This window comes from Rhea pennata, chromosome 3 (assembly GCF_028389875.1).
Source record: "Rhea pennata isolate bPtePen1 chromosome 3, bPtePen1.pri, whole genome shotgun sequence".
Taxonomy (NCBI): Eukaryota; Metazoa; Chordata; class Aves; order Rheiformes; family Rheidae; genus Rhea; species Rhea pennata.
This window is the reverse complement of record NC_084665.1, coordinates 28,198,072-28,222,258: the sequence shown is the minus strand read 5'-3', so window position 1 is coordinate 28,222,258 and position 24,187 is coordinate 28,198,072. Positions and strand designations below refer to the sequence as shown.

Here is a 24,187-nt window from a genome sequence, read left to right as displayed (position 1 = left end):
TGCTCTCCAGCCCATGTTATTTTAGTGAAGTACTAACGAACTCATTTAACTTTCATAATCACAACTTAAAGGAAGAGCAGACAGAGACTAGCAATAGAGAAACATGTTCAGAAGCATGTTTCTTATAGTGAACTTAACTCATGATATTAATCATAAATTGCCTGATCTGCTATGTCTGAAGAATTGTCATTAGTCTCATTCCAACTAACTCCATTCTTCACACAATAAATATATCCAATGCAAACTATCCTCCAAGAAGTGAACCTCTTTATTGCAGAGCTGAAACATGTTAAACAGCACTAAGTAGTTTGTCGGCTGAGAACTTCTGTGGTCCTTGCTCCATAGGTAAGAAATTCTGGATCTTTTTCAGGATCTTCCATTGCTCTAAAGCCTCTTAAAATTGAGCACAGGAAAAAAAAAAAAAAAACAAACAAAATCCCCGAACAAACAAAACCTAGCAATGCTCCTGAACACGCAGCCTGCACTAATATATCCACAGTAGGAATTTTTGCACCTCAGTAATTCTCCAATAGCACTTTCCCTCCCCCTAACAATAGTTTGCAATTAGTTTCAAAACTAAAATAAATACAGAAAAAAGTAGTCTTTTCTGTGCCTGGATTTTTTTGCATCTTAAAGATGTACTTTAAAGTAGCTAAAAAACATTTTAATTGTTTCATTAAATTAGTTTTTCTCCATTTTCCTTTGGAGTAAATTTCACCACTGAATAAAGAAAACACAACTAGATTCTAAAGGTGGGAGGAAGGTAAGACAAGACAAAAAAAGTGAGCCACAAAATTATTGATGATAAGGATACACCCACTCCAGTTTTAACTTTTCAGAAGGCAGTTCTGTCCTAATATCATCATAGTTTTCTACATCAGAAGGAATGAACATTGTGATTGGTCGACCCCGCATGAACATCTTGATATATTCTCCCTCTGTTGAAACAAAAAAGCATATTAATTGTGTGGCAAGTTTATACAAGAAATAAGCACAGGAAAAAAACAGTAATAAGCACAGAGATGCAAATAATGCTTGCAACACAATGATTATTTTTAAAATGGGAGCTTGGTAAAGGCCCAGATTTTTAAAACTGGGCACAGAAACAACATACACAGACACACAATATACATGCACAGTAAGTGCTAGCTGAATTTGTGATAGCTGTCCGGACAGACTGAGCATGTAACATTTTAGACATGCAAACTAAATAGCAAAGGCAAAATTTAAATAAAATCCAAAGTTGAATAAATAGTCAAGGAATCAGAGGATCAGATATTTCAGGCTTGAAGGGACTGCAGGAAGTCTCTAGTCCAATCATTTGCCCAAACCAGGCTCAGCTATCCAAGCAGGTCTTGGAAACCTCCAAGGATGGACACTGCACAGCCTCTCTGGGCATCTTCTCTGCTGCATGATTGCCCTCCTGGGGAAAAAGTCTTCCCTTATATCTGTGTCTGAACCTCTCTCACTTCCATTTGCCTGTTGCCTCTCATTCTCCCACCACGCGTCGCAGTGAAGAGCCTGGCTCCATCTTCACTCCTGCAGCCTGACTCGGTCCCCCTGCCCGCTGGCACGTCACCTGCAGGCTTGCTGAGCTCACACTGTGTTGCCTGCTCCAGGCCACCGATAAAGACGTTAAGGAGGACAGGTACAGGACAGACCTGTGCAGCACTCTGCTCACTACCAGCCTCCAGGAAGAGTACGACCCACCATCCGCTGCCCTCTGAGGCCAACCAGCTTTTTTAAAACCAGTCTTAGCTGTACACCCACCCAGACTGTAACGTCCCAACTAAGTTACAAGAATACTGTAGGAGGTAGGAGGCAGTGTCAAAAGCTTTGATGAAGCTTTTCTTAAATATTTATTTATATACATATATACACACATATATATGATATATATAAAGCTTTACCATAAATTACATATCGTCACAAACCAATATGCTAACTTGAGTCACAAATTCATTGAAATCATTCCAATTTCATCATCGTCATATTCTAAAGGTGGGAAAGAGACAACAGCTCCTAATGGCTCTGTCTGTAACACTGTCAGTAGCTGTGACAAACAATATGTACTTCTCTATCCTATACCACTGCTAGGGTGTCTGAGCATTTCACAAGTCTTTAGGGGTCCCTTTTCAAGTCACTAATAGCAAGTGATTTTACACTAGAGAAAACTAATAGCAGTTGAGTGGCTTGGTCAAATGCATTAGCCAGTCAGTAGAAGGAAAGTAATCTGTGTTTAAGGTATAGCTGATTGTGGCTCCTACACAAGGTTCAGTCCTGCAGGAGTCTTCTCTCCACACAATGACAATAACGATTTTCTATTTTTTAAAAATGAAAAAGAACCCTTGGAGATTTTTAAGAGCCTTTACACTCTACCTATACAGCAGAGACAGAACTGTAACACAGTTAAATCAGGCCTCAGGCTGAGGCAGGCCAAATCCTTAAGAATTAACATCAGTCTCCAACTCTACTCACACAGGAGTTACATGCTCAAAATATTGAAGACAAGGACCTATGTATTTTACTAATTTTGCACTAATTAAGTAGCATTTTTATCATGTTTCAACTTCTTCAGTGTTTAATATCCATTGTTAACATAAATTATAATCACAGATTGAAAGTAATATAATATTATGCTGTCAGTGCCAGAAGAATCTGAAACTCCCCCATTTTTCTGAGTTAGGATTTGAGAATACCAGCTGATAAAGGGAATATAACCCAGAGTTGAATAAGGCCAGAGGAGAAGCATATCTGTAAATTAGCAATGCAGTATTAGAAAATGTGCTAACTGATGCAACTGGGTTCTAAAATTAGGAGCTTGACTTTTTTTTTATAATCTATTCAAAAGATGAAAATGAGACAGACTGCATGTACATGTTCAAGCAATGCTTGCATTTCCTGAACAAAGCTGTATTACTCAGATTACATGAATGAGCAAGCACTGTTTCTCCCCCGCCCCCCATAAACTCTAAAATTGAAGTTTTGAGACACTCGGGATTATTCCCACTGAACCACGCTTTTACAGTTCACTTTAAAATTGGAGAGCTAAAAGAGTAAGAGAAAGGAGATAATTCAGTGACAATAGCACAAGTAGTGGAGATTGCAAGATTAGTATTTTATAAGATTCAAAGACCGAGAAATGCTATCACAGTTGTGAGTAAGATCAGAAACAGATGCACCAACCCTAAAAACAGAGTCTAGAACCATCTGTGAATTTAAAACATCCACACTCTCCAGATCATGGAAAGGTATTATGACCTGCTAAAGCCAGAACAGAATAAGAGAAGAAAATCTGTAATTCCTCTCAACCACCAGCAATGCAAAGCAGTCTTGCACAGAAAGGCTGGAAACAAATTCTGAAGATTCAAGATCTCTTGCTTAGAAATAGACAACTAAGACTGAAGACTGGCAACTTATCAGTAAAGAAAAAAACATGGTGAATACTGCAGGTTATTTAAAGGAACTATCTCTGATTATCAAGGATTTACTAGGGTTGTGTGAAGTTCTATGAAATAGATCTGAATACACCAGACAGCACTACCTTTGAATACACTCATGACAATCCTAGCACATGCCAAGACATGGTCAGCATTGGTACTGTTAAGAAAAAAAATCCCTGGTGACCAAATCATAAAATTTGCTGAGTAACTCTTACCTAGAAAAAGGAAATCTTGGATCAACACCTACATGTGTCATAGCCCTGTTTAAATGCCCCTAAACTGCAGAATCACATACTATCAACTCAGATAAAACTTTAATTTACTATGCTTTGATATTCCTGTTTATAACAGCATAAGCAAATAAACCTGATTAACTGCCCCTGCTTTACTCCATCATTTCATTCTATATTGTCCATACAAAAAACAATACAAACAAGTTTAATATCCTGCAGTTACACAATGAAACAATACAAACTACTTCTACCACTTCATGCATGTCATTCGTTCCAAATCAGGACTCTAGGTAGATCAATGAATTAATGCACCTAAACATGAGTTAGTTAAAACCAAATATCCTACTGTATGTATGACATTCACTCCAGAAATTGTTTGGAGTATAATGTTTTTCAGAAAGGTTTTTATCTCTTAATATACAGTAGTTCAATTTCTTAATGTTTAATTAACAGTTTTAATAAAGCAATTTTAATCAACTGTTTAGTAAAACAGATCCCAGTTTTATCAAATTTACCAAATTCACAGACTTAAAGAGTATGATAAATGCAACTTATTTTCTGCTTTTAGTGTGCTCAAGACAACCTTTTGAGACGAAAAATTCACTTTACTTGAATTTCATGTGCCTTGTAATCCCCATAGTAGATTTACTCTGCACTGGAAGCAAGAGAAGACAGAATTTTCATGTGATAGTACAAATACAATCGAAAGCCAGTACAAAAGTCACAGGCTGACAGAATAATTCCTGTACACAAATTGTAATAACTGAACCATGTAAAATTAACATATGCATAAAAGTTTTTGTTATTCATTGTCATTCACGGTAAGGAATGAAAGTTGAGATATTTAATCCTAGTAGTAAAAGAACACACCAAGAAAAGGGAAAATAGTTGTCCCACTTCTTTCTAAGAACAAATATAGATCCTTTGAACCAGAACCTTGAGATTCTGTCCACTGACAACAGTAGAAAACCTTCCGCAGATCAGGTATCAAAGAGTCTAAGAACAAAGACAATCACTTGCCAGCAGCTAAATTAGAAATGACAGTTATTTTACCAAATCCGTATCATTTAACTACATTGCTGAGTAAAGCAAAAGATCTGTGTTGTCACTGGTTTGAAACAAATGTTCAGATAATTATTCCAAAATCTTACCATCTCATTTTTTGGCCAACATCTTTTTTTTTATTGTATGTATTTCTCAAAGACAAAACAATACTGTAAAGGTGCATGTTAATAAATCCTGTGTTCAGGCTCCTACAACTTGAAATACAGTATAGCCTGATGGGATTTAAAAAAGAATATTCTGGTGTGCAAATCAAATCCCTGTTTTAACACTGGATTTTCTTGGCATTTCTGGTTCCGTAAGATCAGTAAAAAAAAAAAAGACACCACAAATTTAGGATCAAATTTCTCTGTACTTCTTAGACCAGCAGAGACTAACTGCAGCCAAAATTCATACGGATGGAGGTAATTACACCTACAGATTAGACAGATGGATGAATCCAACAGAAATTTAGTCAGGTCTTTGGCCAGAGGAGAAAAGCTCTCTTGGAGCCTTGGGAAAAGATTATCTGCAGGGCTTGCAGATACAGATTAGCTCTCTGAACTTCTATATTAAAGGAGGAACATTTTTGGCTTTCTTTAGTTACTTGTGTATATTCAAGATTACTTTTGAAGATACACATTTAACAGAGAAAGATAGACATACATAAACTAGGTATAAAGTGATTAATTCTCTCCCTGAAGAAAAGGGAGGATAAGAAAAGACAGAGAGACAACCCACTGAAAGATTTTTGTCTAGGACTGTAAATTTCCTTTCTTCAGAATAACCTGTAGGGCAGATATATTATTAATGTAAAAAAAAAAAAATCTTTTGAAATAGTACAGAGGATGGCAGCATATCAACCAAACCATTCCTCAAACACAAAGTAACTGCCTCAGGCCAAATTCTCATAAATGCAAGTTAAGAAAAAAATTGGTGGTTTAACTCCTTCACATCACACTGACTCCACTGCACGCTCAAGCGCATTGGATCATATCTCAGTTTCCTCCCAGCACTCTCATGACTTCTAGGTGCAGAGCAGTTTGTCAGATATTTCTCTCTTCGTCTTTTGGACGAAAAGAGCTGGTGATTTCCTTGCTCCTCTCATAACAGAAGTGTAGGTAGGTACAGATATAGGGGAGGGAAAGTTAGAAATTTTAAAGAGCTTTGAGGAAGCAAAAGAAAAACAAAAACCTTACTCTCCACAATTCTTTTATCTGCCAGTCTGAAAACAGCAGTCATCAAAATAAGCATTTTCTGCCCTAATTCAAAGACATGTTCAGACTCCACTGCCCTACGTACAGTATGTACAGAAGCATTTCTGGTTGCGGGTGTGTGGGTGGGTGGGGGACCTGAAAGGCCTAAGTGTTCAGGTAGTACGTTAATTCATCTCTCGCTGCACAAGTCCTACAAATCCTTTCAAATATTGATCAAATCAACACAGAGTACAGTTAAGCACAGCTAGCATATCCAGGTGCTGTGGATTATCCATGCCACAGCAAAAGAAACAGTTGAGGCCCAGGATTAGTACAAAAGGCTCTACGTCACGTGAATGCAGCTCTGGCTTTTAGGGCCAACCTGAAGGAACAAGGAACCAAGAACAGTCAACGGCTGCTTTTGCGTGCCTTCAAGCCAAATTCATCAGCCATGCCAGGCTCCTGCTGACTCCGTGAAAAGCCACCTCTCGTGCCTCCCCGGCATCTTTCCAGGAGCAGCCAGCAGCTAGCACCAGCACCCCAGGGCGCTTACGGGACCCCCACAGCTCTGCAAACCCACCAAGTGAAATGAAGCTAATAAAGCTCGCTGAACTCCATCCAGCTGGTTACAGATGCACGGTGCTGTGCAATGTGCCTCAGAGCATCCTCCACACTAGTTTCGTCTAGGAGTTTACTCTGATCCAGAGCATCTCCTCACTTCAGGGAACAGAGACTTGGCTGTTATAGGGATACACATACACGTTTCATTTCAGCCACCAAAAAAATTAACTCCTCTGTAGTTAAAGATCTTCTCAATTTCCAGGCTATAACAAACTATGGTGTGTATGTGTGTGCACGCGTGTGAGACAACACGGCTGTTAACTTCAGCAGGTACACTCATCTGCTCTCTGAAAATAGGTCAGGTAGGAGTTGAAACAGCAGACTCCTATCCCAGAGCTTTCATTCTGCAAGAATGCAAAGCTCCAAGTCTCCTTTTGTGTGATAAGCTGTTACTCGGTCCATCTCCACACCTGCAACCCTTTAAATTCACCTTTTACGACTGCAGGTAGCTATAGCTGCACGCAGTATTACAGAAGAGTGCCTACCAGGGCTTTGATGCACTAACATACTCCATAAGACAGCATATCTCTGTCAGAATTACTACTTCTGATACCTCCCAGGATTGCATTTGCCTTTTCATTATACACAAGTGATTCAGTCTTTACATGATTGACTAGCATGTTAGAGCCCTTTTCTTCACCATTTAATTTTGGCAGACAAGCTCACAGCTTATAGCTAAAATGTTTCTAGTAACTCCAACATGTGTGATCTTGCATTTTACATAGTTTAATTTTGTCTTATTTATATTTCTCCAAGCCTAAAGAACATTTAGGTCCTTCTGTATGAAATTCCTGTCCTCCACTGAATCAATTTTGCCTCTCCATTTCATCAGTGCTCCTACTTTACTGTATCAAGTTCATTATTGTAAAAATTAAGCAAAATTGGCCACAACAGGCTTCAGACTTTCTCAACCAGACTATCTGCTTTGGGTTCTATGAAAATTTATAGATTAAAAAAAAAGAGAGAGATTTAAACGTGTTAGTGAAATAAGGTGCTACTGAGAGGAAAACCTATGGTCCTGCCTGATCTGCAAGGAAAAAGTGAATCTTCTTTACTATCAGTCATTATAAACTTTGAATCAACATTACCTTGCTTGCACCCAAACTGTTGGTAACACATGTAATACTGAGAACCCAGACCAAAACAGAGGCAAACAAAAACTGTAGACAAACAGTATACAGCGAATGAAAGCCTTCTGCAAAGCCTCATTCTAGCTAAAGAAATTTCCCATTCATATAAATGAGCTTTTAATCAGGCCTTACAGTAAAAGAAAAAGCAGCAAAGAACATAACAGGGAAATTCAAACACAAACAATGCCAGTTAATTTGCCCACAAAAGAAAATTTAAAAGCCAGCAATTCAGAGAAAGAAGTCTGGAAGGCAGTAGCAGTGAAAAGTTTTGTAGGTGATAACAGACCAGCAAAGACAGGGCAATGAAAACATCTTGAAGGTCGAAATCAGTGCTTCCATGAAGTCAGCACAGAAAGATTTGTGCAGTGACCTGAGCAATGAATCCCACCCCCCCCCCCCGGTGAACCATATTCTTAGGGGACTATGGAAAGATTTCAGCGGAAAATAATAAAAATGAGCAGGGACTGAAAGTAGCAGAAGAAAGATCAAAGAAATCTTTGTAGTTTAACCAAAACATACCTAAAGATAAGAGCGTTCAGGAGACATAAAAGCTGCCTTCACTTTTGTGAAGGGTATAAACAACAATGACATACAAAAGCAAAATCCACCCAACTTCCAAAAAATATGTCTGAAAATGACATGTCTCAGCTGAAAATGAAATTGCCTCAGAACATATAATAGTTTCCTAGAAGCATGTGAGAAGCCTTTATCATCACTTACTGGTTTCTCCAACAAAACAGGACAAAATTTAGAAAAAAAAACTCACTTTATATCTCTATCTCTCATTAGGAGACCTTGAGGCAGCCCTGCAAGTCTGTGCTGTAATTAACTGCTCTTCAGCTAGTGACTGTGTAACAGGGAAGCTAATGAGCGTATACTAGATAAATAGAAACAGGAGTTACATAGTGGATAAATAACAAAATTAACTGTTCATTTACCCAATTATAAATTAAATCATGAAAAAAATCATGACAACAATCTTACTCTGCAAATTGATCATTACCACTTTTCACTAGAGCCCACTCTTTGCAAGAGTTAACACGGACAAATCACATCAAAATCCTTAGCTCAGTTCTGTTTGTGCTTATCATCTGAACCTTCACCTTAAAACAGGTTACAAATTACAAACACCACCTCCTCTCAGCCCTGGAAGGTTGCAATGGCCTTGGCCAAGCAGAACTCTAATTACAATACAACACAATAAACGATGACATCTAGAGTGCGTTTATTAATCTGGCCTCACCTTCTAGTCGTTTGACCAGTTCACTCATGCTTTGTAATACTACAAATAGCTTCTTTCCCATGAGCCGTCTGTCCTCGGGCCTGCGTCCAAGGACCTGCAGGACCACTAACCTCAGCAACAAAGACTACGAAGCTCATTTCTCAATTAGAAACCAAAGTAATGGCCCAATCACAACCACATTCAGCCACCAGGTTCAGAATGTGATATTTCATAGGAGTGGAACTAAAACCTGGTTGTAGGTCTGCCAACTCTTGCCCTGTGCATTTGCTGTACCTGACAAGTGGAAACATACTGTCACTATTAAGCGCTGGTACAGTGCAGACCAAACAGGCCAAAAAAGCAGATGAGACAAAAGAGATTTATTTAGATTTGGAATCATTTCACATCTATGCACTGTGATTTCTAAATGGACCTTTTGTTATTATAGTTTTATATAATTAAGTAAATCACAGTTAAGACTCTTACTTGTACCAGCAGGCATTAAGAACATAGATGTTTGTAACACTTACCATTCGCTTTGAAATAAAGATTAATATTACAACTCTAGAGTTTTATAATAAAAAGGTCTCATAGAAAGGAACTCAATATACACAACATAAACTGAATAAAACTATATCTAAACACTGTCTTCTTAAAGAATAAATCATGAAATTACCAAGAATCGATGATAAAAACTCCCAAATACTTCTCTAAGATCAGCTTGGATTATTTCACCAGTATCTATGGTTTTTAGTAACACACACTATGCCAGAAATGAGAGCAAGCAGCAATAAGAAGATAGAAGGGGTCTCAATTTGCCCTCAGATACATGAGCACTCTCGAGGAGCATCTGACAGCAAATCTGTATGTCTGATGTGAAAACTTTTCTGAAATAGGGAATTCTACATTCTCAGTGGACAGGACACACTGTTAAAGGGGTAAATTTTTCCTTTATGGGCATCACGATTGCCCTATTCTGTTAGAACTATAGCACAGCCATAACTAACAGAAGAAAAGTACTGAAAACTAATAAAGTACTGACAACTTAAGAAGAAACAAACTTAGGAATGCAGTGAATGTTTTCCATTAATTCTCTCACATATGGTTTTTATTGCCATCCAAAAATGTCTAAATGTCTCTTATTACTTTATAATAAGTGAACAAGTGATTCACGTACAGAGTTGCTATCACATAAATCCAAACACAAACTGAAATATGGAATCTCAGAGAAAAAAATATGTTTTATCTTAAAATAACCAGGGCCTTTACCTTCTGGGCATAAAAGTATGAATGCTTTATGATTAATACTTTTTAAATGTCTCTGCTGAAATGAAATGCAAGATGGTTTTTATAGGCAATTATAAACACCTGCTGGTAAAGAATTTAAAAGAAAAACTTTAGCTAATGTCCTACTAATGCTGTGGTAAGCACCCGCTTGTTTCATCCACCATTTTATTGTACTTTCATAGAGCTTTGATATTTTCTAGTACCATATTTTATTGTAATAAATGGCTCTGGTTTGCAAAGATAAACAAAACAAATGTTTAAAAATAAGCTTAAAAAACCCAACTCCCAAATTCTCTGGAGTATACAGCAAGCATATGGAAGTATGCCTAATACTTCCTTCATTGGATTAGTATCACGCAAGTGTTCCTGCTTTTATTACATCTGTTTCAGCATGCATCCAGATGTGTAAGCTCAGGCCTAACATTAGAGTAGGTGCAACTCAACCCAAGTGAGAGGCAAAGGTTGGTGTTACTGAGGGAAGAAAACTGCCCTGCGACACGGCACGCGATCAACACTTTGCACAGCGCCAAATGGCTCTCGGGAAACTCTCGAGCGAACGCCCCTGAAGCAGCTGTGAGCCTGCGCTGCCCCTACACATCTGCTCCGGCAGCAGTATGGAATTGCCCAGGCCGTACTGAATATGAATGTCGACCCCCATAGCATATTCTGTAGGGACTGCGAGCTGAAGACAATTCAGATATTAAGGCTAACTATGCCTTTCTCTAGGCAAGTTCATCTTCGCTTAATTTTCGCTTGATACTCAAAAGCCTTTTGCTTTTACAACCAATACATAATATCAACAGATACCACAATGAACATATGCAGACAATCACAACATAGGTAATACTGCAATAGCTTCTGCTGCTAGGTAAATATGATTCCAGGAACTAAGAGTGTAAAAATGCATTTCACTACATTTTGTGGCATTTTACTATGGTGAGAAGATTCAAAGCAGCCTCAGTATTAGCCTGAATCAAGCCTGTCTCCAGGATGTTCAAAGCTACCTGAAATTGTAGTCTTCTAATCCATTATCCCATGCAAATACCTTCTGCTTATGATATTCCGCTATTTCAATGCATTTCCAAATATGTTTTATATGCATATAAAGACACTGAAATCTTTTTGCATCGAAGATTTGCTTTGAAGCTTGATGGTTCGAGCACCAACAGCCTTCCAAAGAGTCCGCTCCACTCAGTTGCTCTGAGGAGCACCCGGGTGCACGTTCACACAAGTGCTAGTGCTGGAGTTGCACCTTCGTATGCAGTATTACACACGCACCCAAGTGAAACACACAGCTCGTGGGAGCTGCTGCAATTTAATTCAGCACTGTGTTAGAGACTGCTCGCATCTAGAGGCGAAAACTGGCAAGCCACTAAAGTGTGTTAAAGCAGCTGTAGCTTTCCTTGCCACTTGGGATGCAGAACAGCACAGATCCTGCACAAATGGCATTTATAAAGGCTACCTTCAAAATCCCATCCTGCTCCAGACAATTCCATCCAGCTGCAAGGGATTTACCTCCAGAAATAAGTTCCCTGTTTTGAATAATGTTAACTCTTGAAGCTGCTGGCCAATTGGACCAAGGTGCCAACTAGAAACAGGTTTATTTCTATGGCAACTATCCACTAGAAATTAGACTGAAGTCACCTGCTCTGAACAGGACCTTGCACTAAAGGGACCTGGTTGGGTACTGCTAAGTTTATATCAGGGAGAAAGAAAGAAAAGAAAAAAAAAAAAAAACCCACACAACTTACTCTAACTAGCAAGCAGGTTACTCCTGGGGTAGTAAACACAACACAGAACCCAACACACAGTCTAAGAACACACAAACATTTTAAAGACTGTTTTAAAATACACTCACTGGCCCACATGAAAAAAAGCTTTGAAGGTGTTACCTGCGTAATTTCAGCTTTCTCTGCATTAAAGACAGAAAGATGTTTTGCCACTACACTAGTTTAAAATGTTAGTAAATGCATTTTCTATGACAAGACTTTCTCTCTTCCTCCATTATAGATATGGCCATTGCCATCTGAATCATATTTCTCCCTTCATTCCAGGTGGGATCAGGACAGACTGTGGCATGGACACACACAAAGCTACTCATTCATTATTCCATGAAAGCGCACGTCTAATGTAGAGTAACATAACAGACGGCGGGGCACACACTGGAGGCCACATAAATCATAGCTACCAGGATCAGAGAAGTGACAGACTGCCCATTCTTGGCAGAATGTGTAGAACTGTAGAAGCACATCATAAAGAAAGAATTAGTATTTTAACTGTATGCAACTTGGCACTGCGAAAAGCTGTGTTTGGTTAGAAGGGGTATTTTTGATGCAATAACTTTATTTAATTTTTGTAAAACTAAATTGCAGCTGACCTGGGCATTACTAATTTGTTTTCTTTTTCAGTAACCATCGCTGCACAGATGTACTGCTCCACTGCTGGTGTATAAATTCCCTTGCTTGTTCCTCAAAGCTTGTGCATTCCTCTTTTTCCCTATTGTTTCTGTAGGATGCTTTCGATAAGAATCAATTCAGAATATTTTAAAATCCGTAATTTCCCCGTGAATTACAAAAATACAAAGAAGGTACTTGGATTCAAGTTAATTTTGGTCTCAACTTATGTTAACTTCCAGACAATTTGAATGGTGGTTTCTCCACTCCACCTCCCCTTTGGAAAGCAAATCCAATGATGGCCAAAATTAATCACACTGTAAAATGTAATCTTGCTTAGAGCGCAGAATTTGGAGTATGCAGATTTGTTAATCAGCAGCAAAGAAAGCACAAGACAGAATCTCTGTTCAAAGATATATATGCTGAGTACAGCATGCACTTGGGTAACATGCTTTAGTTTTGAAACTGCATGCTTCAGTACAGTTTGTAGGACATCAAAGGAGAGTTATTTTGAGATATAAAAGAATAGGTTTCTTTTGTTGTCACATTCCACCACTTTAAGATAGACTGCTCCCTTTCCTGTCTAAACAAGCCAGCAGCAGCAGGTAGCCATAGAATGCAAGATTTATCGATGAAAAAAAATACACTTTAGAAGAGACTCATTTTTCCTTTTAGGACACTATATTAAAACTTTCAGGCTCTGTTCTTGTCTAAACAGCATGTATATGTTGTAATACTGGCAAGAAAGCAAGCTGAGATAAAACAAATCTTTTAGTTGGCAGTTCTTAATATCCTGGTATATTAGGCAACAATGCAAGACTTCTAGAGCCTTATCATTTAAATACGTATTTCCTCTGAGGAAATTATGCATATCAAAATTTATTCAGACTATACACAAATAATCCTCCCCACATATATGTATATGCCATTGTAAACTATTTCAATAATAAAAAAAAAGTTTCAATGCTCAAAACATTTTAAGAGATCATGCACTGATGCTCTTTGGTGAAAAGCCAAATAAAAGATTTATGACAGCGCTAAATTAGAAAGCAACCAACGGGCATAGCATAAGTCTTACCTTGGCTGTTTTTTTCACGAGTTGACATTTTTGCTGGTTATGGGACAGAAATAAAAAATCTTAAAACTATTTCTACAGTCTCGCCCTCACCTGCTTGGATGAAGACTGGTACATATTTGAGTATTTTATACTTTATTTCTGTAACCTCTCTTTATACACACATACAAATTTCTATAAAATGGGAATAATCAAAAGCTTTCTGTTTTACAAAAACAAAAATGAATCCTCCCACCACCCCTCAAAAATTTCTGTCCTTCCTCAAGACCCAGTTTGATGAGACTTTCTTCGCAGATTCAAAGAGCCTTACATATGTCCTGAGGAAGTTTGCCAAATCAATTCTTTGAGTAATTATTAATGCAATTTTAAATCTGTATCCCTGCTTCATAAGCATACTTCCTAATACATTTATTTACAGGAAATACTATTGAGTCAAAGGCAAATTTTTTCAACTTCATCCAGTATTTAAAAATAAATGTTTTTATTTACCTTGGCTGATGATGACATCCTTGTGCCTGGGGAAAAATGCAAAATAGTATCGTTAATATGTGAAATGCTTCTCAAAGCAGTACTACCTAGTTCTTAAATATTACTGCATTTGGCAATCTCATCACGCTCTCCTGAGAGACTGATTGTACCTCAAGATGCTAAATAATTAGTCTTGGTCAACACAGTGCATCTTTACCCACTTAGTGTTTTATGCTCATCATCTTTCTATTTTATTCCTAACATCTCTTTGGTATCTTAATGTCTTTAGCCCCATGGCAGATTCCTTAGAACTACTGCAAAAACAACCAACAACAACAACAAACAAAAAAGATTTTGAAATAAGTTATGAAGGGCATATTACTTGTGCATGGAAAATTCCATTTTAGAGAGCAAATTTGCAATAACCAAAATGTTTTAAACTGTCAAATACCCTCATGCCTGCATGCAAAGCATTTAACACCTACCAAAACATGCTGTCAACACCACAACAACATGAGTTTTTCTAGGAATTAACCCTGCTGGACATACGAGTTGGCAAGCTGCAGTTTCAAAATGGATCCCTGCAGCACTCCTGAATGTATGACACAAAGCCCACCAAGGAATGCAGTTTAGATGCTTCTCAAAGTGTTCATTTGTTAGCCTGCTCTCCAGAACCAAGAATGAACTATTCATGAAAAACCTCAACCCTCTCCTGTGAAGAGGGGAAAAACTATTAACTTCCATCATCAAAGGTACTTCCTACCAGGGTATTACCCCTTGACAGGGGAATGTATTGCATAAAAAATGAATTCATTTGAAACCAAGCAGGATGGTATGAGTGGCATCCAGTATTTTTAGCTAGACAGAGGTCAAATTTTCTTAACAGTGACAAAGGGTCAAGCATATGCATGAGGAAAGTCATCTCTGGCTATTGGTAGATTCACTCTTTTCCAGGCTGCCAAATGAAAAATCTAAGCTTGATTCCCAGCTCTGTCTGAAAAACACTGAAAGATGGGCTGCCATGGGAAACCTATTACTTCTTGTGGCTTTATCAGACTGATTTACAGCTCAGTGCTGGCTAAAAGACTAAACTTGCTAAACAAAGTTCAAGTCCTGGGCTGATAGTGCAAAGCGTACGTAAAACATTTCTGTTCTGGGGCCCACGTTAGGGGCTGAATTCTCTTGCCTTGCCTAAGAACCGGGTAACTTTAGGTAGATTAGTTCCTAATTAAGAAAAGTTGGGCTATAAATGTAACGTATCAATATGCATTTGGACTATACTAATTCTGCCATAAATCTGGTATACAGGATTTGACTAAAAATGAGAACTGGTGTCCTCTCGAGTGTAAATACTGCCTCATTACAGTTTGAGCCCAAGAACAAGGTACACGACCAATATAACACTCAATCGTCAGTCAGATAATAGTTAACAATTTACAACAACTTCAAGCTCTGCACTGACAATTTCTCTGACAATAATTAAACCTATTTTTTTTTTAATCTACTCGTCTTTTTTAACTATTTGATTTTTCCTACATCATAGACTGTAGGAGGCAGCATTTAAAGTCTCCCAAAGAATAACCAGAATCACAGGAAAATGAAAAAAGGGGTTTTATCTATTTTGACTATAGTTGGACCAATATACAAAATGTCAATAAAAGTTTATTTGTAATTATTAATAAACTTAAGGATAAGACTTATCATGAAAGATATTTTAGTAAGAGAACAGAAACCGAGAAAAGACACTTGTTAAGTAGAATCAAGACAGAGGATTTTTCATTCCTACATATTATCTAGTTACACCCTGCTATAATTGAAATTGTCAAAGGGCTTTTAAAATTCAACAGTGAAAAGTAATTATAAAGGGGAAAGAAACAGTTGTAAAATATGCAATCCCTCACTCACAGCACTTAAGTGTTTTGCAGAATTTTTCAGACTAGGCATAAAGCTTTTAAGTGTGCCAATATCCACATCTAAGATTAATTTAAAATATTCAGAAATTTGTTAAACAATTAATTTAAGAGATCTACCTGAAACCATAAGAATACATTTTTGCAATTACATTCTACTTTAAAAATGCTCCCCCTACACCACCAGTAAATTAATTCCAAGGACACAGACTAACATTTCCAAATTAGTTTTTAATTATGAAATGATTGGTTGGAAACTTTACATAAGTGGCATTAAGCCATAAATCCTAATTCCTAACACACAATTCCACTAACCCAAACATGTAGCATTAAAATAACTTCACACTCTAAAAATATTGCATTCACATTTTGTTAAGAATTTAAGATTCCAGAGGCATCTGGAGTATCACATTGCCAGACTACGCAGATAACTACTCATGGAAAAAGAAGATGTAAATGGCCTTATCATATACCTACATGATTTCACAAAATCAATGCAAATTCATACTATTTTGGCTCTGAGGTTCACTCATATTTTATGCAATGAACTCTGGTACTTACTTGTCCGCGTTCTTTGCCACTTTTGATATTAATTTAGATGTTGATGCTACTCTCAATAGTTTGTTATGACTGTCATCTGAACTCTCCCATGCACTGTGAGGTTTTTCAGCAGTCAAAGATCGCTTTATGCTAGAAGAAACAAAAATACATTTTAAAATGACAAGTTAATAAGATAACAATAACTGGAACTGGTAGCAACTGACAGATCAAGCAACAGGAGACAAAAGCAGAGCTAGGTCTTCCTTCAAGCTGAAGCATGAAACATGAAAAAAAAAATTAGTTAAAAAGTTCTAACTGGATGAATGAAAACAATTGAGCTAGGCAACTGCAAAATATGTTTTTATTCATTCCTTTATCCATTTTCAAGTGCTCTTACATAAAAGCAGTATCTCTGTATTTTAACACTATATTGCTAACAAACTAAAAAAAAAGAAAAATATTAGGCTAAAATACGTTAGCCTAAGTAAATGATTTGTAAAAAAATCACTTAAGAAGAAACAAAAAAGAGAAGAGTAGAAAAATTTTAATTGATTAACTGTTCACCAGCATTAAAATGCTATGATTTTTGTGTCCGGACAGTTTTCAGACTACAATTTCATAATGGTTTTGCAGACAGTATATGTTAAACCACATCAGTCACTTTAATCATTTTGAAACAGATGTCTGTAAAACTTCTCACACAAATAAGGCAAGCCAGGTTTGGCCCACTATTATAGACAATTAAATCCATGAATTCATGATAGAGCTTTCCAGTAATCTTATTGTAGCCAATTTACACTAACGGCAATCTGAAAGTTTCATAGCCATGAGCTTCATGCATAACTTGGAAAACATACTCAAAAGTGATGTAGTTCAAATTATTTTTCAAACTGATAGAGTCTGCATCTGCTCTGCGAACAGTATTACACTTCATCCAGTCAGAAATACTTTCTGCAGAAGTAAGTTCCAAACAGCAGCTTGGCAATGGCAAGCTGTTTCCACACCACCTTGAGAGGCTGAAAAAAAAAGATCTTGGGACAAACAAGTTATCAAATCAAGTTAAACCATTAAGGCATTAAAAAGGCTTCCCTCCCCCACACTGCAAGAGATTAGTAAGCGAGGCTTCAAGCACATCTTTACAGTGAGATAACCAGGCAAGAGAACAACAGGCCGCAAGTTCAACTTCAAATGACTTAGAGTTTGTGCAAGACATGGAGACAGAGCCTTTATGGAGTGTTATAACATGCACCAGTCAAGTGAAAGTTTAAATATTTACTAGAACCGTGAATTCAGGCAATGCAAGACAACATAATCTTGTGAACCACAGTAAATTTCAGAGGACTAAATTTCATCTATTTAAGAGCTTGTTTTGGTCTTCTAAATGCCAAGAAAATTTCGTACCTTCCCAAACTTTCCAAATAAATAAATCCACACTGAGTGAACTTCATGTTTTTTAAATTCAAAAATAATCACCCAAGTCCTAAAATCCATTTACTGGATTTTAAAAATCCATTTAGCCATATAAAAAACAGTATGTGCCTATTTCCCACCAAAATCAGCAGGAACATAGAGGCGTGAGCCTAAACATACTCCTACTTTCACTCAAGCCAAGCAGTTCTTTTATTTGGGTGTAAAAAAAACAGGACTTCACATATGTAAAGAATCAGAACTAAAGTGAATCAGATCATTCTGCAACCTAGCAGAGATTGCAGGCAGGAGCAAAATGCAGTCACATTACAGAATAATTTGAGAAGACAGACACCCAAAGGAAGGGTTGCAATGATACTAGTATTTAACCAGTGATGTTACAACATTTGTAAGTGGTCACGTGTAAAATACACGCCACAGTTCAGCTATTTCGGTCAAAACTTATGAAGCATATTTTGAGAAAGATCAAGTCAGAGTCGTTGTTATGTATTTTTAGAATGACTGATTAGAGGTAATCTATCTTTACCATATTAGGATTTCAAGTAATGACAGAGAATGAAATGCTTTCTCATCTTAAAAATTCAGTCAAAGAATACTGCATTTTTAGGTATTTGTTCCGTTGCAACGTACATTGAATGCATCTTTTCTAGCACAAAAAATTATTAATCATTCATCAACTTGATTGTGAAATTGGAATTATTTCACATGACTTGTTGTCTAACATGAACTCAGTATCATTACAACCGTTTTCTAGTTCTGTACTGTGGTACTGTGAAAACCTTTTAGCTGGAGCAGAACTCTTGCTTTCTTGAGTTTGCCTGTGTGTTTGGAGAGTCTGTGAGAAGGGCTGGGGAGAAGGTGATGCTTGAGTTTGTGGATTTTGATCATTAGAATGGGATTCCTCTTTTTTTTCTTTCTGTCCTGGAGGTTTTTCCTTCTTTTTTTCTGTACCGCTGTAAAATAAAGTATAACATGGGGAAGGAAAAAAAAAAAAAAAAAAAAGAGAGAACAAGCAAATAAATTAAAAAAGTGGGAGAAAATGCACTATTTGAAAAGATGGGAGAAGCGTGTCACAACTTACATATAATCACCAAAAGAACGCTTGATTATCTACAGACTCTGTTCAGATTAGTTAATTACCAATGTGTTTCACTAAAAGAAGATTTACTCACAAGTTACAGAAATAAAAAGGGGAGAGAGAAGGTTTATTTACTTATTTCTCTGCATACATGCATTAAGTTTATTCTGATTTAAAACTGAATGTAACTTCTTCTGAAGATGCCCTGCTTCCTACAGTGGTTCTACACAGTTCAAACCAGACACAACTCGATACACCATTAACTCTGCCAACCTTCAGAAAAATCTTTTTTGTATAGTTCTGTTTCCCAAACTACCTCAGTGGTCCATCAGCCAAGGCTGAAAGCAAGTGCAAGACAGGAGTGCAACTTGCCCCATCTCTGATCAGCTTCAACCTGTTGAGAAGCAAACCTCTCTGGTGCTCTTTCTGGAAGTGCTGGGCACTATCTCTGCGCTGCCATCAGAAGAGTGCATTGCTTTTGCAGGAGACTTGGCTTTGACTAGCCAGCAGCACAGCTCACCAAAGGAAACCATCGCTGAAAACTCATTGCTATTTTGATTTGTAGTTGACTAACTATCTTGTCACTTCTTTAAAGCTTTCCATAAACACGCCAAGAATACATCATCATTTTTTTTTAGTGCTGTATTTATTAGGTTAACATTTGAAACAGCTTTAAATACATGTCATTAACAATCTTAGATTTATTAAGGTCCACTAAGTCAAGGGCAAGATAGTTAAAGGGTACTTGGATAAAACAGTATGCCTTCCAATATACTGATTAATACAAACAGCAGCAGAACCTGAGGGGGGAGGGGAAAAAAAAAAAAAAAAAAAAGCATTCTGTAGTATATTGTATATTTTAAAAAAGATTAAAAGACATCTTCCAGAAGAAATTTCTCATTGAAACAAAAAAAGCAAGATACGAGCACTAAAAAGGGGGGGGGGGAGGGGGAAGGGAGGGATTTTTCTCTTAAGTTCGGAAGAACCTACAAAGTGAAGAAAAACAAAAAAAAAAAAAAAAGAAATTCTACCTTTTAGAACAGAATAGAGAAAGCCAAAGATTTCTACTTTCTCACATCACTACCCTCTCCCCCTATCTGAATTATTAATTACTCAGGCTTCATTTACTTTTTTTTATTATTATTATTATTATTACAGGAAACTGAAAAATACAAAGTCAACATTTAATATAAACAAATAGGGCCCAATTCTAATAACACTAGAGTCTCTTTCCATTTCATTTGTTATCTCAACTGAAATATATTATCTGTCACTGAGAGGAAACCCGCAACATTTAAAAGAGTTGACAACTTTTCTAAATCCTTCCAAAGCAGCACTGAAGAATAGGTCAAATAAATCATAATAAAATAAAATACAAAATATAAAGATCACTTAGGATTTCTTCTTTAAATGCATCAATCATTTAAACACTTCAAAACAATGCATCAAAGTTGAATTTTCTTTTCAGAAAGACAAATGAAAACAAAACAGAATGTGCTTTTTGCATTTCTGTAAGCCATATATGTGATCGTGGAGAAAGAAGCTTGAAGAATTGTGGGGTTTTAGTAAATAAATTTATAGCCAGAGGACCCCAATTAGCTAGAATCCTAAAAATACTTTCATCACAAGACTTAGCTTGCTTTATTAGCTACAGGAACACAATGAGCAATCTTAATCTTTTTTTCACTGCCTCTGGCAAGAAATGCAGTATAGAAAAGTAAACTCTAAGAATGTCTTTTCCCTAAAGAAAATAATAAGAGGCTCTTTATTACTGCCCTGGCAGGCATGCTTATAGAACCCTGCATTCATGCTCCCATAAATGTAGAATTACGCACAGTGAAGTCAATCTACTAGGGTAGAGCATGCTTTTTTAAGGAACAGTCCTTCAGAAAGACACAGCTTAGAATTTTCCCTTCCTCTCTCAGAGCTGTCAAAGTACAGCCTGTCGCTGGTAAAAGAGATGTGGGCTCCAGCAGGACGACAGATGACAAGCCCATGCAACGACTTACAGAACTCCAGCCTGCAGGTAAACACCAACGCCGGTGCTGCTCGGCCAGAGCAACAGTCCAGCGAGCCCCTTGCTCTGCCTCCGACAGTGGCATAAGAGAGCTCACGATCGTGGTTGTTACTTGCCATCCATTCTCCCTGCGTTTCCCGTACTATACTGCGGGCAGCCACAGGCCAGCAATTCTGCGACTCCCTTCCAAATCGCTCCAGACTGCGTGGGTGAATGCCACCAGCAGAGAGCATTGTATCCCCTAACTCACTGCTTGGTCTCATATTTCCTGCATTCTTATCCAAACCCATCTGATCCACCTCCTAGAAACCACAGCGTTTAAGAGCGGGACTCTCCTCAGGGCCATCAGCAGCACACATGGCTGCAAAGACCTCACTGCACATCATGACTTTTCCACCCCCCCACCACTAGGTTCACTCCTCAACTTCTCTGTTGAGCTGAGAGAGTCACCGGAGCACTCCTGTTTTCTTTCCGAATTGCAGCACAGAGTGCACCTGGGCTTCCAGTGAAGTGTTTTTAAGTCACCTCTGGGTTACTTGTAGGCTTGTTTTTCAATGCCATTTTAAATTAACTGCCACATTTCCACATTATTCACTTTCTTGGTATTGAATATCTGTGTTCTAGATATATTTAGTTGCTCTCTCCTGCTAAAATCTTCAGCTTAATTGTATTATGACTGCTACTACAGAGTGGCTCTCCCACTAATACCTCTTGACTGAGGTCTTGTGCAATAACTGAAACCAAATCAAGTATAGCACCTTTTTTGTGGGTTTCTGAAGACTACTGGTTCTGGGAAGCAGTCATTTAATGCGTCCAAAAATTCTTTCCAAATCCCAACTTGATGAACCATTTCTTCAGTCTACATGTGGCTAGCTGAAATCTATTATTACTATCTGTCCGAATTTTGCAGCTTCTCTGATTTCACTTAATACACTGTTTCATCCTTTGGACCACAACGCTGGCAACTATTGTGGAGGGTGGTCATCCAGAAATACGAAGACTGTTCTAACCAGCAGCTTTTTTAAGAAGTATATTTAGTCTTAAGGAAAACGATCAAACAGCTCTCTGTGACAGTCTCTGTGCAGTACCACATAGGAACACGTTTCCAATTCTTGTGATAAGGAAGGTATACAACATTTTTGTTGAAACCTGTTTCAGCTCCTCTATCACATGTCAGTTCCAGACTACAAGGCTTAACTATTCCAAACATGTACATGACTTGATCACTGACAATGAAGCTTCCTCTATCTGTTGTTCACACTACATTCCTGAGCCCTGGTTTTAGTGTTTCTGAAGTGACAGCTGAAATGTTAGCATACCTTTGGTGAAACGATACTCGATGCTGCTGTGCAGCTTCTGAGTCATCAGCTCATCTTCACGATTTCACAGTGTTCAGGATAGCAGAATAAGGATTAAGTTGTTCATGAAATGAAATTGTTTATTCATAGAAGAAATTCTTAGAGAGAGCAGGCCTACATAGGCCAGAGCCTAAGAAACTTAATACTGTTAAGACTGCACAAGTCAGGGACACTAAACTGCAAGAGCAGTAACTGTTTGTCCAGACAAAAGTAGGCCTTCTTTATTTGTGACAAAAAGTAGGGCTACATATATTTAGAACAATAAAAATTATGGGCAGGCTTTAATACCATTTGGTAACTAAAGTATAATTCTTAATTTTACATTAATTTGATAACTAAAGTAAATTCATAAAGATGACTATGTCTACCTGCTGAACTAGCTGAAACCTCCAGCCTGAAGAAAAGCTAAGTTGGGGCAAACTGATCCAACATCATCAGATACTCTCCTTTGGCCTCCTTCCTTTTTGTCATGACAAAAATGTTAAGTACAGACACCCTAAATTTGTTAAGTGAATTTTGAATTTCCTTATGAACACTCTTCCTTACTAGGGACACTATTTAGCACTGATTAGTTTTGTTGTAGACAACCAAACAGAGGACTTGCACCTTCCTAAAGCAAGCCTTGAAAAAGGGAGCTACTTATCTTTAGCTGCAAGGGAAGCACAAAATCCTCTCCTATACAATTCGTTTGGGGGCCGAGAGACAACAGCCCTCCTCATTATGAGGGTTTTCCTCTTCTGACCTATCCAGATCTCCTTCTAAAGGACTCGATTCACATGAAAGGGATGCCTAGCACTCCACTCTGCACTTCTTCTGTAGTCAAATGTTTAGCAGCCAATGAATCAAGAAGGTGATTCAGCAAAAACACAAGCTGAACACAGGAATTGGACTGGCTCTCATCAAAATGCCAAGAGCCACATGGGTAAAATTAATGGGAAAGTGCTAACTAACAAATACCTTCCTGCAGGAATGTCTTTTGTTCCAGTGCCTGTCATACTAGCAGATGGAGACATACTGCAATCAGTTTCTCAACTGTAAACATAAAAAATTCAATAAAAAGAAAGATATGCAATGCTATACAAGTGAGAAGAGTGAAGAGCAGGATATAATCCTGGCTTTGTGAATTCCAAAGGGCACTAAGCCTTCTCCCTTTTGTTCTCATATAGTTTATATTTGCACAAAGCCTTTTTATTCCCCAAAATATATCATTTCCCTGTCTTGTTGTATGCACAGTATTTACATCCTCACTAGAAGATAAACCAGCTACTGGAGTTAGCAGAGTACTCTGCAGAGGCCAAGAATTTGTTCACATAATTTACCACAGTTATACGTTAGTGTATTCTCTGTTCTGTGGCTATATCTGGCAGCCTGTTCTCTCCAACAAATAGAGATAGATGCAAACTACTGACTAAAGACGACGTGTAATGACTATCTAAGAGACCCCACAGAAAAAAGTAATTATAGAACTTTGCTGACAGTATGTAGCTGAAACCACTACATAAAGGAAAAAAGGTATTGCTTGGAGTTTAACTCATTTAAACTACAAATATTTAAGCAGTATTGTTTTTATACATTTGAGATCTGACAAACCTTTAAAAAAACTAAGCAGCCACATTCTATATTAAGATTTTTTCAACAGAAATATAAACTTTTGCTTTATGTTTCACTACTGTTTCATAGCATTCCTTTTGCTATTGCCTACTATTGCACTCACGACAAAGTTTTCCTATTATTTTCTTGGAGGGAA

At 37.6% G+C, this 24,187-nt stretch overlaps 1 protein-coding gene across 2 annotated transcripts in view; it reads right to left on the bottom strand.

The window, feature by feature from the left end:
* The window catches only part of EML4 (EMAP like 4), a 159,966-nt gene that overhangs the window by 38,206 nt on the left and 97,573 nt on the right, over positions 1-24,187 (bottom strand). Inside the window, exons 4-8 of one of the 2 annotated variants that reach the window (XM_062571892.1) lie at positions 18,767-18,940; positions 16,581-16,709; positions 14,131-14,156; positions 13,645-13,677; positions 815-938 (exon numbers count right to left, since the gene is read on the bottom strand). In XM_062571892.1, the coding sequence (XP_062427876.1) occupies positions 815-938; positions 13,645-13,677; positions 14,131-14,156; positions 16,581-16,709; positions 18,767-18,940 (486 nt within the window). The remainder of the gene's footprint in view (positions 1-814; positions 939-13,644; positions 13,678-14,130; positions 14,157-16,580; positions 16,710-18,766; positions 18,941-24,187) is intronic. The other variant, XM_062571893.1, reaches the window with a different exon arrangement.